Source organism: Elgaria multicarinata, chromosome 7 (assembly GCF_023053635.1).
Source record: "Elgaria multicarinata webbii isolate HBS135686 ecotype San Diego chromosome 7, rElgMul1.1.pri, whole genome shotgun sequence".
Lineage (NCBI taxonomy): Eukaryota > Metazoa > Chordata > Lepidosauria > Squamata > Anguidae > Elgaria > Elgaria multicarinata.
Window position 1 is genome coordinate 53,380,886 of NC_086177.1, and position 14,911 is coordinate 53,395,796.

Below are 14,911 nucleotides of genomic sequence, written 5' to 3' on the forward strand. Positions count from 1 at the left end.
TTACTATAAAAATACAGTGACTATTTATTTAAGTCAAATGCTAAGAAGCAGTCCTATCAAACAGCATAAAACTGGATAGTGAATCCAGATTGACAATCATGAACTACATTATTCATGCTCATATATCTGCAGATACCTGTATTATACAGATACAGCTCTACTGCACGCTTTCTCTTGTTCTTTCATTCGCTGTGTCCTTAAATGGTCTGCCAACTAAAGAATACAAGTAAAGCATAACCATAGGTTGCAGTTGTTTTGATGGCTGTAAACAGACTACAAGACAAATAGACTGTTCTTGTTAGCATGGCAAAGTAACAAATTTCAAATGTTGGCATCCTTAGCTTAGAATAAACTAAAATAATTTCAATAATATTAATAAGTATACTTTCTTGGTGAGGCATAGTTGCCAGTGTTTATAACACGACAACCTGTTGTAAGAATTTCAGCAGACATTTTAAAAACTCTTTGAAGAAGGCCTAATAATAAAGATAGAGGACAAAACATGTCGGGCTTTTCATCAATAAAATTGTTCACAGCATCCTGAGACTATTTTCTCCCTTTATGTTTACCCTAGATGCTCACCCACCTTGCACCATCCTTAGCTTTGAATAAACCAAAATAATTTCAGTAATCTTCATGGGTATAATTTCATAGTGAAATTATTGATGCGGGGGGGGGGGGGAAGATGCATAGAAAGCTCTGGTTAGTTTTTAAATCTGCTTTCTTTCCCATAATGTAAATATAATTAATTATTTTGACTATGGAGATACTTCCATGTTTTATATTAAGAAAGTTTCATCCAAATTTAGGGTGACCATATGAAAAGGAGGATAGGGCTCCTGTCTCTTTTAACAATTGCATAGAAAAGGGAAATTTAGCAGCTGTCATTTGTATACATGCAGCAGCTGGTGAAATTCGCTCTTCATCACAACAGTTAAAGCTGCAGGAGCCCTGCCCTCTTTTGTATCCTGTCACTCTAGTATAGCTCCTGAAGCTTTAACTGTTGTGATGAAGAGGGAATTTCACCAGCTGCTGCATGCATACAAATGACAGCTGCTGAAATTCCCTTTTTTATTCAACTGTTAAAGATACAGGAGCCCTGTCTTCCTTTTCATATGGTCACCCTACCCAAATTCATATTCCCACTCACTCCAGTGTAAATGACTCTGACAACAATTTCTGATTTTTGTAATATTGGGGTGTGGAGCAGTTCCGCCTTGAAAATCCCAGAAGTAAGGAATAAACTATTTTTTTTATCTGACAATATCTAAAATGCAAAACAACCATTCTGAATAACTAACTATTGAAAACTCAGTATTCCTCAGGCAATTTGAAATAATAATAATAATAATAATAATAATAATGGAACAGCTGTTCATATGATCTCCTTATCTCTCATTAAAAGACTTTAAAAGATCCAATCCTGTCAGTTTTGTCAGGAAAATAGTTTTAACTTTACTGTAGTGATTTTGTGACAGGTCAAATACCCATAGATTCAAAAATGTGCGTCAGGAGGTTAAATAAATGTGTTTGTAACATAAACATCTTTCCAGAGCCTGACAGAAAAATCTCTGTAAAAGGAGGGAAGAAGATTATTCATATCCACTCAAGAGACCAAAAAGCATGACTCCAGATGAAGGAGTGTATGAAGAGACCCAACGATACCACCAAAGATTTGATAAGGAATATTGATGACACTTACATTCAAAGCAGCCTCAGTAAGAACAATCTCAAATAGTTCTAGAAATGCATTAGAAAGTTTGTTTAAAAAAGAGCTAGGAACATAGGTGTCACTACTTTGGGAAATACTACAAGGATTTTGCACTTCCCATTGTTACTATTTCAAAAAACAAAAACATCAAAGTTTAAACAAGAGAAGGAGAGAATAATTTTCAGGAACTTTAATAGTATCTAAATATGAATTTAGGCCGCAATACTATCCTTTCCAAAGGGGCAATCTGATGTCTAAGTGCTTCAAATATCTTACGCTCTCCTGGGAGGCACCAGCAGAACAGGAGGAGTAACAGAGGCGATCTTTGTCTCTCTATCCTGATTTATGTCTGTTTTCTCACTAGACGTGCTGTTTGGCGTGTCTAATGGGAGTTGTGGGATGGGGGTGGGGGGCTTCAGTATGGTGTAGACCATCTGCACCTCCTTACCCTGCCCATTCCTCTTCCTATGGGCTTGGGGGAGGTATTCCGAAAAATCCAATGGCCCATCGGACGCTCTCCCATGGACTATAGGTACAGTACTAAAACATTTCTTATTTGAATTGCCTTACAACTGCTAAATAACAAAGGAGGAGGGTTGAATGACTTGACACGTTGACCTTCTAATTCTAGGGCATGTTCTACCAGGGGACTTTCCAATCACTATGCTTTGAGGAGAGCAAGGATAAGACTGTGAGGTGACTATTCTTCTAACACTGCTGGTTTACAATCATAACTCCCTAACCACTGCACTGCACCTATCCATCAAAACTGGGCTAAGTGAAAGGGAACCCTGTCATTCACATTCACACTCACACACACACACACACACACACCCCTACCTAATTTGAGGAGTCCCCTTCCACATAAACTACTGTACCTATCCTGAATTTCCCGTTTTCTTACTTAGGGCCTCCTCTATGATGTCTGCCATTTTCAGAAGAACAATTCACAAGGAACATAAGGTATAAGCACATCCTCTTCTGGAGACCCTCAAGAGGTAATGGCTGCTCTTGCACAAAACTCCCTTCACTTGTTCATCTGAAACTTGGCAGAATTGATCCCCTCAGAAAGGGAAAATATCCGTGCAAATTTCATACAATTCTGCCAAGAAATAATAAAGTTATCAGCAGTTCCCTTTCCCCCCCCAAAAAAAAGTATAAAAATGCTGAACACAAAAACTACTGCACCTATTCTTTAGTCATTTGACAGGCATAATCCCTAAGAAGCTACTACACCAACAAATTCAATCCAGTTCGGACAAACAGAAAATTGCTTGTAGCCTTAAAAAAAAAAACCATGATAGTCAATGGGAGGCACAAAGCCTTGGATTTCCAAATCTCAGTTCAGTTATGGTATCTGATTCAAAGTGGATGTCCTCTGAATCAGTCCAGGAAGAATAGGGCTGATTTCTGAAGTGCTGAGCTGAGGTCCGAGTTGAATCTTGTGGTCAGTGCACACCTCAAATATAAACACAGGCATTGCCAATATCTTGGGGCTATTGGTAAAGAAGAAAACAAATACTAGACGTTACTATCCCATTGTGTTAGATTATGGTAGTTATTAGCATATGGATTTTGAAATATCAGCTTTTATTTTTTTCAATACAATTTAAGCTGCTAACTTGTTTCAGAGCTATTGACTAAGAACAAAAGGGAAATCCCTAGAATACAATTGAGTGGTTCTGAAAAATTTATTTCTGGCTTCCAGTAATAGTTAAAAATGGGCTGAGATTACCGGCATATGTACAGAAATGACAGGAGAGGCAGAATGACGGGAATACAATGATGTCAAATGGTAAGCTGCCAGTAGCCTTAACACAAGAATAGAAGGTACTTTATAGTTTGAACATTGCGGGGGAGGGTAGAATCACTATGCAAAGTATCATACCAAATAACACTTTCGTGCAAAAGGCTGATTCATATCTCTCTCGGTTCTTACTTATTTTTAAAAAAACATTTATATACCACTCCATATCTAGACAGATTCCAAAGCGGTAAACAATAAAAGAAAAAAGGTATGATAAAGAATAAAACTCCATCATAAAACTATTTTTAAAGAACAGAATACTGTTAAAACCTGTGGCTTGCCAAGGCTTCCTGAAATAAAGAGTGTTCAGGAGGAACCAGAAACAACACAGTGTTGGTGCTCGCCTGACTAACAGAGGCAGGGAGTTTCATTGAAAGGGGGCCACCACATTGAAGGCTCTTCTTCGGGTGGGCTTCAGTCAGGCAATAGGTCCAAGTGGAAATACCAGGAGCATGCGCTCTGATCAACCAGGCAGGTTGATAAGGTAGAAGATGCTCTCTCGGGTATCATGTTCCCAAATTGTTTAGACCTTTAAGCACTAGTACCAAAACCTTAAAACTGGCATGGTAGTGAATAGGCAGCCAGTGCAGTTCCCTCAGCAAAGGAGTTGTATGCTGAAAAGGGGAAGCTACTGACTAGGGCTGTGAAAGCCTCAGAGTTTAGATATCTGAATTCAAGGTACGGAGGCCATTTTATGGTGTATCGGCCATTTTATGGTGTATCGGCCATTTTCTCACATAGCCTTAGGCCCCCGTATAGCCTACAACTCCAGGCACGCAGTGCCTGGGAGGGCTGTACTTATTGAGGCCAAGGAACAAAAGGCATAGGTGTCCCATGCACCACCACTGCCCACTCTTTGGCGCGATTGCATCCTTCTTCCCAGCAATTGCATCCTTCTTCCTGGTGCCCAGCATGATCACGTCCTTCCTGATGCAATAGCTGGCTTCCCTGTGAGATCAACAGCCCACGAGATTGACAGCGATCTTTCAGGGAAGGCAGTGATTGCATTGGAAAGGATGCGAATGTGCTAGGCACCAGGAAGAAGGATGTGATCGTGCTGAGGGGCAGGCAATAGCGGCACGGAGGATATGTATGCCCTCTGTTCCTGGGCCCCAGTAAGTACAAACCACCTAGGCACTGCATGCTGGGAGTTGTAGGCTGTACAGGGGCCTAGGGCTATGCAAAAAAAATGGTGGATCCACCATAAAATGGCCTCCGTGCCTTGGATTTGGATATCCAAGGTTCGAGGCTTGCACAGCCTACTACTGACAACATCTGAGCTGTTGCATTGTGCACTTGCTCTAGCTTTTACAATAGCCTTAAGGGCAACCCCACAAAGAGTGCATTGCAGTAATCCAGTCCTGAGGTTACTAATTCCTGTACCACTAAGGCCAAGCTATCCCTGTCCAGAGAAGCCATAGCTGGTCAACAAGATAAAGTTCATAAACGGAAACCTGAGCTGCCTCCAGTGACAATTATGGACCCATGAGTACCCTCATAATATGAACCTGATCATTCAGGGGAAGTGCAAGCCCATCCAGAACAGACAGTGAGCCTATCTCCCAGACTCGGGAAACACTCAGCCACATTTTGAAGTCAAAGATTTTATGCTCTACACTATATGGGTTGAGATAATGACTGAGTTTGTACGATCATGGAGTTAAAAGAAGCCATCATGGCTTCTGCCACCGGACTTGTGCATGTTACACATGCAACTGTGATTTGTATAAATGCACATGATGCAGCTTGGGTTGCTGGGTCATCTGAACCCCACGCGATATGCAGCTGGGGTAGCTTCTTACCCATGGCACATCCCATAGCTTGTAGTAGGGGTTGTGGAATGGTCATGTGTGAAGCATACACAAGGGCAGTGGGTGGGGAAAGACATGATGGGCTTTTTTTTTACCTCTGTGATAGTCTGAGCTCATAGCCTGATACTCAGTGATAGTTGACTGACAGTGTACTTCTTTTAAATGTCCACATTTAAAGCAGCAATACTAAAATCAGTTCCTTTCACACTTTGGGTTATATCCAACAGAAATCCAATAGTGCAACAGAATTTTCTCCTTCTCTCTTCTCTGCTGTAACCCTTGGTGCAACCCAGAAAAATGCACTGGAAGGTTTCCCAGCCCTCCAGAGCAGATTTTGAAAGTGTGTGCAGTGGAGGAGGAATCACTTCTTCTCAGTTCTACTCATGGAACCAGTTCTGCCTGTGGAATGACATCACTGTATTCAACTTTAAGTCTATTGTGTTGGGTGCGTGTGTGTGTGTGTGTGTGTGTGAATATTAGTCTTAATAAAAAGGAAAGAAATCCTACAAATGCCTGATGTTCTGTGGTTGGTGTAAAAATAATGCCCAGCGCTTCCTTCATTTTTCACATGATTAGTTGCCAAGTTTAAAAAACGTTAAAATGTTCACTCTAAGCTGTCAACTTTGCATTTCATCACAGCTGACACAACATCTTGAATGCTACATATGAAACACATTAGTCAAAACAGCAGCAAGCTGTAGCAAACACGATAGTCTTTTGATTCCTTGGAAATTATTTTGCTACCTTATCAGTCAGGAAACAACTGGTTAAAAACACAGATTTCATTTGCTCATGAAAAGCTGTGCTGGATGTCTGCCTGAGAGATGTTTTACATCAGACTATCCCTCAGATGCCTGCCAAACAGGAAATAGGGAAGCGGTTTAACATTGCACTGTCCCTGATCCTCCCTGCTTCAGTGAAGAGCAAAATTAGCTTTTCATTCCTACCACTTCTCTCTTCTCTATAAGAACAAAAGGGGTGGGGGGTTGCTTGCCACCCTACATGCTTACTGTTGGAAATATGCTGGCAGAGATAACTTGTCAGCTCCATAGAACAAAGGGAATAAATAGATTTGCTTTCAATACAAGACCTCACTTAGTAAACTCCTGCTTGTTTTTGCTAAGTAATTACAATTCTTATAGTCCAAAGGTGAATTGTACCTAATCATAAACTCTAATTCACAAAACATATTTGAAAAAGAGCAAGGATTCATTGATATCAATACAGCCAGTTAATACAATTATGTGAATAGTGCAAGAAAATAATCCTATCAAACAAACAAAAAACTATAGTTCACTGCCAAGGTTATTTTTTTTATTTTTATTTTTGCATTCTCTTACATCCCCTCTCAGCACAGCAATTCTACATAACTACATCTTTGCAAGCTTTCCACTTTCAGATTTGCACTTTGGCTCATAAAAAAAGAATTTACGAGGTTAATGTCAACTAAAGCACCTACACAAAAGTGATTTAAGATGAACAAGATTGAAAATTGGGCTCACACAATAATGAAGTTGTTTGTACCTGGTTATTTTTCAAGGCCCATGATCCTGAACCCATTTATTCTATGCAGGCTTCTACAGCTGCACCGTAAATCGTTTGCCAGTTGAAGCCATTATTGTGCTGTATTCTTGTTCTCTGAATCTGTGACAGTGTTTTTAGTAGTGGTGACTGAATTTTATTGATATGGATTGAGTCAAGGGTCTGTTTACTGTTGGTCATGTGCATATATCTAAGGAACTGCTATTTTTAAGATACGATCCAGTTAAAGATGCTTCTTTTCTGAATTCCAGACAGTATACACTATCTTTAAGGAACGTCCTTAATGAACGGTCAGTGGGACTTATTTGGAAATAAATTTTCTCAGGATTGGACTGCACAAAATTTACTGAAACAAAATAAATCTGGGATTATGACAGATCCATTATTCTCTTTGCACCAGCCAACTGAATTGAATTATGAACTGGTTCCACTCCCCATCATTAGCATCGAAAAATGGATAAAACTGCAATCTAAAGCAAACAGGCACAGGCACATACAAGACCCCTATTATTTGGTTTTAGGCTTGGATTTTCAGAATATAAAGGGGAAATGTTTATTTATGTGTTTGCTTTTCAAAAGCCTGTTTTTTTCTCCACATAAATGGGAAACCAACAGTTTAGGAAGACAGTGCGTAGTTTATTTCAGAGCTACAGTATGTAAACTGCCTTCATGTGGGTATGTGAAGCTAAGAATACAAGATATTGAGCAGACTGGGCTCAGTAGGGGTACTAACAATCCATGGAACTGCATAGCTCATTTGACTTCAGAAATGAAATTTTATTTTTTAAGCGTAAACTGGTTGCACAATATAAAATAATCTTCTGAATGAAGCCATCTATTCTGCAGTGAAAGTAGGCAGCAAATGACAGATCGCTATTCTAAAGAAGCAGGTAGGTAGGCCATATGTTCCAATTTACAGTGTCTCTATTTGAAAGTTGTCCAGTTCAAGTCCACTTTAAATAAAGAACTATAAGAACAAAGAGCAGAAGTCCTGAACTTGCTCATCAACAATTAGCACCTGGACAGTAGGCTGAGCAGCTACATAGGTCCCAGTTTTTCTTATTATGGTGAGACTTATAATATTTCTATTTCTAAAGTTGCACCTCTACACAGATTAGCATATGCAAATGTTATGCAAATCTTTGTCCTCTTCCTCTTTTAAATGGCCATGCACAAGTTACTTATGGATAACACAGTCTGGTGGAGTTCTAACTGATAGTCACTCTTTAAGTACGAGCAATTAGAACAAATAGTAGTTCTAAAACAAATATAAAGTGCAAGTATTAGTTAAGGGATTAAATATCTAAAAGGCTAGACAACTTGAAAACTTAAGATGTAAATGAACAATAATTAATCTACAAATAGCTTTCCTAACATGCAGGTTAGCTCTATAGTGTGTCTTACAAGGCATGGCTTAGAGAAATAATTATTAGCTACAACAAATATCCTGAAAGAAAACAATAAGTATGCACAAAAGGGCATGGATATTGAGGAGCATTTCAGTAGAAACTCTAAATATAGAAGTGTAATACAGCACAAGTTCTATAGAAGTGTGACATACTCTGCACTAAACAGTCTCACTTCTATTCAATAAGTAGAAGTGGGAGTTACTCGCCTATATTTTCCACGGGGGACGGACGGACCCTTTTTTAATACTTAAATTATTTCTTTCGAATAATGTAATAGCTTTTCTGAACGTGCCCAATTTATGTAACGGAGTAGTACTACATCAATCCAGCAGGGATCTAACATGGTGATAATAGAAAAAGTAGGCAATTCCTTGTGAAATTACTTCGGAAATTCTGTAGTAACATTCCTAGACAGCTTTAGCCTTCTCGGCAGGGAAGGGCAAGAGGCCATCTCTGGTGAGTGAACAGGGGTGAGGGTGAGCTCTTCTGTGCTTGCCAGTGGGTATCACAGACAGGGAGCATCTGTGTCAACAACATGTAGATTTGCAACTGCTGACTAGTCAGGAGTGACCAACACAGGTATGGGATGCTGCTGTCAGCAGCCCCATTATGCACACCCGGCCAGCCTCGAACCATGCATCTGCATAATACTCAAGGCCTAAGCACAAGTTACCTTGCAGACATTGCTGGAAGCTGTGTCTGTTTGTCTACAGTAAGCGCATAGAAGCCGAACCATATTGAAATGCTTGCATGGAGGATATGAGGCTTTAATCCTTTTCTACCTGCTGCAGTCCTAGTCAGGATTGGGCCTCCCGTGCCTGCAGTAAATATTGCCAAATAGTGACCCAGGGCTTTCTGATTGTCACTGCTTTGAGAGTTTTTAGAGGCAAAGTGCTCCCACAGCTGACCTATGGGGGAGAGATTTGGGGGTTGACAAAAACAACCCATCTAGAAGTCACCCGCAATAAATTTCTTAAAACACTGCTTGGCTTAACCTCTTCTACTCCGGCAGGCAGTATTAGAGATGAGACCAGGACTATGCCAGTACAGTTTTATATTTTTGTAGCTATGTTTATGATCTATTTTAAACTCCTTAATATGGATGATTTTAGGATATCTAAAAATGTTTTTTAGAACAGTCAAAATCTCACCGACAGACCCCATGGGTAGCAAACTGTGAACAGCAAATGTTAGCTTTTGATTTAATATCCCAGGTTCTCAAAGAATGGCCCTGGGATCAGATTCAGAGACACATAAAAAATAAAGTGGGTGAGTTTTACTCCCAATATGATCTAAAAGTAATTTAAAAATCATCATTTTCTCCACACCTGTGTCTTTTAAAATTAACTCACGGATTTGAGCACTATCTGCATGAGTTACCAGTAGCATCCTTTAGAAAGGCATTTCTGGCATTGTGTTTCCAAACTATGCCTTTGCAATAGTTAGAGGGCTGTTACTGTAAAATACCTGTAGAACAGAGGTTCTGTATATGTGGCGCTCAAGTAGTAGAGGACGTCAACCATGACTTATTATATTGCTCTCTGTATTCTGAGCCCAGGACAAAATTTATTTTGAATCTGTTATGGGGTATATCTAACAGTGATGATCCAGTTAAAGTTATATATTTGCTCTCTGATGCTGACAAACTTGTGACAGAATTGCGAGATTCGCAGTGGCTGCCCAAAAGTTGAGAAGAAGGTTCATGGAGGTCAATATGGTGAATTGTAATGATGAAATTTAACATGAAGTTCTAATGTATCAGTAGTATTAACTTTTATACATTTATGGACCTTTTAATGTAAATTTTAGTGTCTCACTAAATTGCAACTGACATATCATGAACTATTCAAAATTATTTCTTGTCCTTCATGGCAGTCATTGAGACTATAATTCTGGATATGACTATTCTCCTACTCGCCTTGCCTACCCACTTTTTCCTGTTTCCATTTCTATTGTATCCTACCTCACCGACTGATACAATGCAAGTTGTTCTGTGGTTTACCTCCTAAAAATACCCTAAATGTGCTGCTTGTCTCAGACTATCCAGCTATTGTCCTTTTGAATATGCACCCTCTACTGCCAATTCTGCCTTGTTCCCATGGTTTTCTTCACCTAAATATCCTGCATTGTCCTCCAATTTCCTTAAAAGGCTGACGCTTTTATGTTATTTGAAGTGTATTTGAATTATATTCTATGTATTTTAAATTTGTTTCTATTTTTGCTGTATGGCAAAATTTGCCTAAAATACAATACAATACAATATAATACAATAACTAAATAAACCTACTTATTAATGTAAGAAGTGAACCAAGTTATAAATAATTTCTGCTTTATTTAGGGTAGGTAATGATAAAGACCAAACGTTTGTTTTACCCCGGTTCATATTAGTAAACAAAGAATAACAAAGCAATACCTGATAGAAGTTTGGCCAAAAGGTACTGATTGCCAGTTCTACCCTGTTCCAGGTTCCTATAGGAGCTCCAGACATATTCCACACTGGGCTGCCAAGCTGACCATTATTGACTTTTACATAAACATTTAAAACACCAGGAGTGGACCCACTCTTGCTGGAAACATAAAAATTAAAATCAATGCAATGAGTGTCATTTTCTTTAAGGTGTGGTAGCAAAAGATGGGCTCTTTGTCCAATCCTTGCAGAGGTATTCACCATCATGAAAGATCCTGTAGGAAACAAAAAACAAAACAAAAGAGAACTTAGAGCTTTTTTAGAATATAGATTCTTTGAAAATATATTATTTTTGTGCTATATAAACTTTTAACAGTTTGTTTTCTGTAACTGCATAATTGCTTTTATAGTATTCTAGTAATATTTATGCAGAGGTCTCAAAGTCTAGAAATGAGCAAGCCTTGAATTACCTTGGAAATAAGTAAAAGCAATTATCCAGCCAACCCCATATGAAATAGACAGGCTCATTTGCAAGCAAATCCAAATTCAAGTTAGTTCCCCTCCTGGCCGTGCAAAGCATTGACAACTGGGGAATGTGGAGACTGAGAAGCCTCAATATTCCCTGGCTATCAAAGGTGTGACCAGGAGAGAGATAAAGGCTACAGCAGACATTTGCACCCCAAATTTAAAGTGCTCATTGCAGGGACACAAATCAAATGGGAGACCCATCCACTTCAGAGTACTCTAAGGCCCAGAAAGTCATCTACTTCTCCGCGTTCTTTTTTGCCATTGCAGCAAAGAATTCCCCGATTAAACCTTTGCTTAATTAGTATTCGACTAGAGAAAATAATGATTTCTCCCACCCTATAGTCTTAATGTTGTTCCATTAGATTTAATGGGGGAGATATAATGAGCTGCAGGGACGATAACTGGGCAGTGTGTGTGTGTGTGTGTGTGCGTGTGTGTAAGCCTACCTACCACAGAGAGCCCTTGGGGCCAGAGAGACCTCTGCGACTGGTGGGCTTCTTCCCCAGCCATTTTTGAGTTTTACATGTGCACCTGGCTGTCAAACATAGCCTGGAATCATGGAAGGGTTGAAAACTTTCCACTGTCCCTGGCTACCCTTGAACAATTAGGGCACCAAGGAGATATTTAGGCAGCAGGAAACAGCCAATTATTCTACGACTCATACTTCAATGTGAGCCAGAGAAGAATTTGAGCTCACAAAGTTCTTATCGAAGCCCGAGCTGAGAGAAGTTCACCAGCATCCCATGAAAATCTGTTAAGAAAACTAGTAAATATCACAATCTTACAGAATAGGAGACTTAAGACGAAAATTTTATGAACACTCATATGGCAGCCAGTCTTGTTGGACTAACTAGCATTTACATCTGAGTGCACTGCAGGGAATATAGATCTAATGATTTGTCCAAAGCCACAGTCCAAGGCAACATTGAGAAAATTGTTTCTCAGTTCTTGTTCCCTAAGATGTCAATGAAATGTCTGCTTTGTATAACATATACAATAATTTGTCCCCAAAGTCTATTGAATCCAGGTGTTTCAATTTAACATCCTGTTATGGATCAAATATGACCTTTATCAAATAAGTAAACTGATTATGCAGAGTCTTTAACCCACTCTTTTGAATTTAAAACAAAGATTTTGGTATTAAATTTCTTTTGAAAAACTTGAGAGAGTTATATTTCTAAAGTAGCAAAAGCATTATTCACACAAAACGGTTTATTTCAATATAATATGAATGGAGTAATATGGACCTCAATGCATGAATAGCGGAAGGACATCAATGTCTGTAAAACTATTTTGTTAGAATGATAGAAGTGATTTTCAAAAGATTTGTGTCCTCCTACAATACCGTAACTTAAACAAAAAAGTAGAAACTTGCCTAGATATACTTCGGTAAGAAAAGACTTCAAGAATGACTGAGTCATTTGAAGAAATTGATGAAAGAACACGTAAGGTAATTGATGAAAGAACACGTAAGGAAAAGAGTGTTTGAGAATACTACATAAATATAATGTTAAAATGTCTCTACAAATAGGAAGTGGACATTTCACAGTTCTCACACAACTTCAATATTATACCATTCTTGGGTGGGTGGGTGGGTGGGACTTTTGAGTTTATTGCTCTGTTCCAATAGTTAGGCAGATACTGCTTAGTAAAACAGTAATTGCTTAGGAGGAAATATATATTCCCATCCCTGTTCCATCTTGACATTATAGCCTAGGTTGCACAGAATGGTAACCCAGTGGTTTAACTATCCTGGGATCCAACTCTGGTTTGTGAGGGAAGAAATAAGCCAGAATGCCTGGTCCATATGTCACAGCAAATAACCCAGGGATGGAGTATCCCTGAGTTGTTTAGCCATTCTCATTTGCAGTAAGAGTGACTGGGCAGTGTGCACTATCATGTTTACTAGCATTTTAAAATTCTACCCTGGACCTATGCAAATCTTTGGGTTTATATCTATTTCTTCTTCTTTGTAGCATTGGGTTTGTCCTATTCCGGTAGCAGAAATATAATAACAACAACAACAACAACAACAACAACAACAACATTCAAGCCTTTATTCATGTATTCAACATGTGTAGAAATTAAATGCTTGAGCAAAAGCCCTGCCCCACTTCTTTTATATTTCCATCATGCAAAACGTAACTCTTAATCTAGAAACCCAATTCTAACAAGTTAATGGCCAAATCCAATCATTCAAATCTAAATTGCGCAGAGGCCGAGCTACTCAGTATAGTGTCATTCACCATACAGATACAACAATTTCATGTGTGTGTGCACTGAGCACATAGGTCTGCATAGGACTCTTATAGGGCAGCTGAATGTACTTAAAGCATTTCCATGATCACAAACCCTGCCTGATCAGGTTTCTGATTGTAGCAATTCTGTAAGCATGTTCAGTTGAACATGCTTATGACCCCTTGTGGCATTTCTGCCCCGATACTAATGAGATTTCCCCTCCTCTAAGGCCTTTCTCACCCCACAGCATGAACCACCTTCTCCCACACACACTTGGTTTCAATGCCACCAGAACCTTTAAGGCTCAGGCCCAACCCTTACTCAGTCTTAAATCTGTGAGGACATACAGACTTTAACCTTATATTCTCCCTTTTTTATCTCCTCCATAGGCAGCCATGAACAGGAGGAGTAGGATTTTATAAAGAAAGAAAGTGTTATTAATTACAGTAAGTTGTTGAATAATAAATGAATAATTCTTAATGACTCTATTGATTATAAAGGAGGACCATATGAAAAGGAGGACAGGGCTCCTGCATCTTAACAGTTGTATTGAAAAGATAATTTCAGCAGGTGTTATTTGTATGTATGCAGCACCTGGTGAAATTCCTTCTTCATCACAACATTTAAAGCTGCAGGAGCCCTGCCCTCTTATGTATCTGGTCACGCTTGACAGGACTCCCATAGCTTTAACAGTTGTGACGAAGAGGGAATTTCACCAGGTGCTGCATGCATAAAAATGATACCTGCTGAAATTCCCTTACAATACAACTGTTAAAGATGTCCTTCTTTTCATATGGTCATCCTAGATTATATGATCTCTCCTACCAAATACTCTAAATCACACACTCCAACAGTCCTCTCACCACCACAGACCTTAACTGAATCTTTAACTCACTCTCCCTCACCTTAACTCTACCAGACCATTTCTAGACCCTGGCCTCATCTACACCAAGCAGGATATTGCACTATGAAAGCGGCATGAAAGCAGTATATAAAAGGCAGGAGCCATACCAAGCAGGATATAGTGGTATGAAAGCAGTGTCAATGGGCCCCAACAGCTGTTAGTGCACATCAATATCGCTGTAAAGCAGTAGTGTGGCTCCTGCTTTTTATATACAGCTTTCATAGTGCAATATCCTGCTTGGTGTAGATGAGGCCACTTTTTAGACAACATGCTAAGCCACGTGTGAACCATTCTTAACCATGGTGGCTACATAACCATGGTTTAAACATGCTCACTAACCATTTGCTGCAAAAAGGTTAGCGGCTAAACCATGGTTTAGTGTGTTGTCTGAACAGGCCCAAACTCATATGTACAGATGTGTCACACCCTTCTTCAGACCTCAATCGTATAACTGGAAGCTGGATGTGTAGGGACACTGGGACCAGAGTTTAGGTGCGCACCCACGTCCTCTTAGCCAGTTTAGACCTATATGCAAGCAGATACATGCCTGAAGA

The 14,911-nt window shown here is 39.3% G+C and overlaps 1 protein-coding gene across 5 annotated transcripts in view; it reads right to left on the reverse strand.

Moving 5' to 3' along the window:
* The window catches only part of PTPRM (protein tyrosine phosphatase receptor type M), a 527,195-nt gene that overhangs the window by 334,779 nt on the left and 177,505 nt on the right, over positions 1 to 14,911 (reverse strand). For all 5 annotated transcript variants that reach the window (XM_063130578.1, XM_063130575.1, XM_063130573.1 and 2 more), the window contains exon 3: positions 10,694 to 10,962. In XM_063130578.1, coding sequence (XP_062986648.1) covers positions 10,694 to 10,962 — 269 coding nt within the window. The remainder of the gene's footprint in view (positions 1 to 10,693; positions 10,963 to 14,911) is intronic.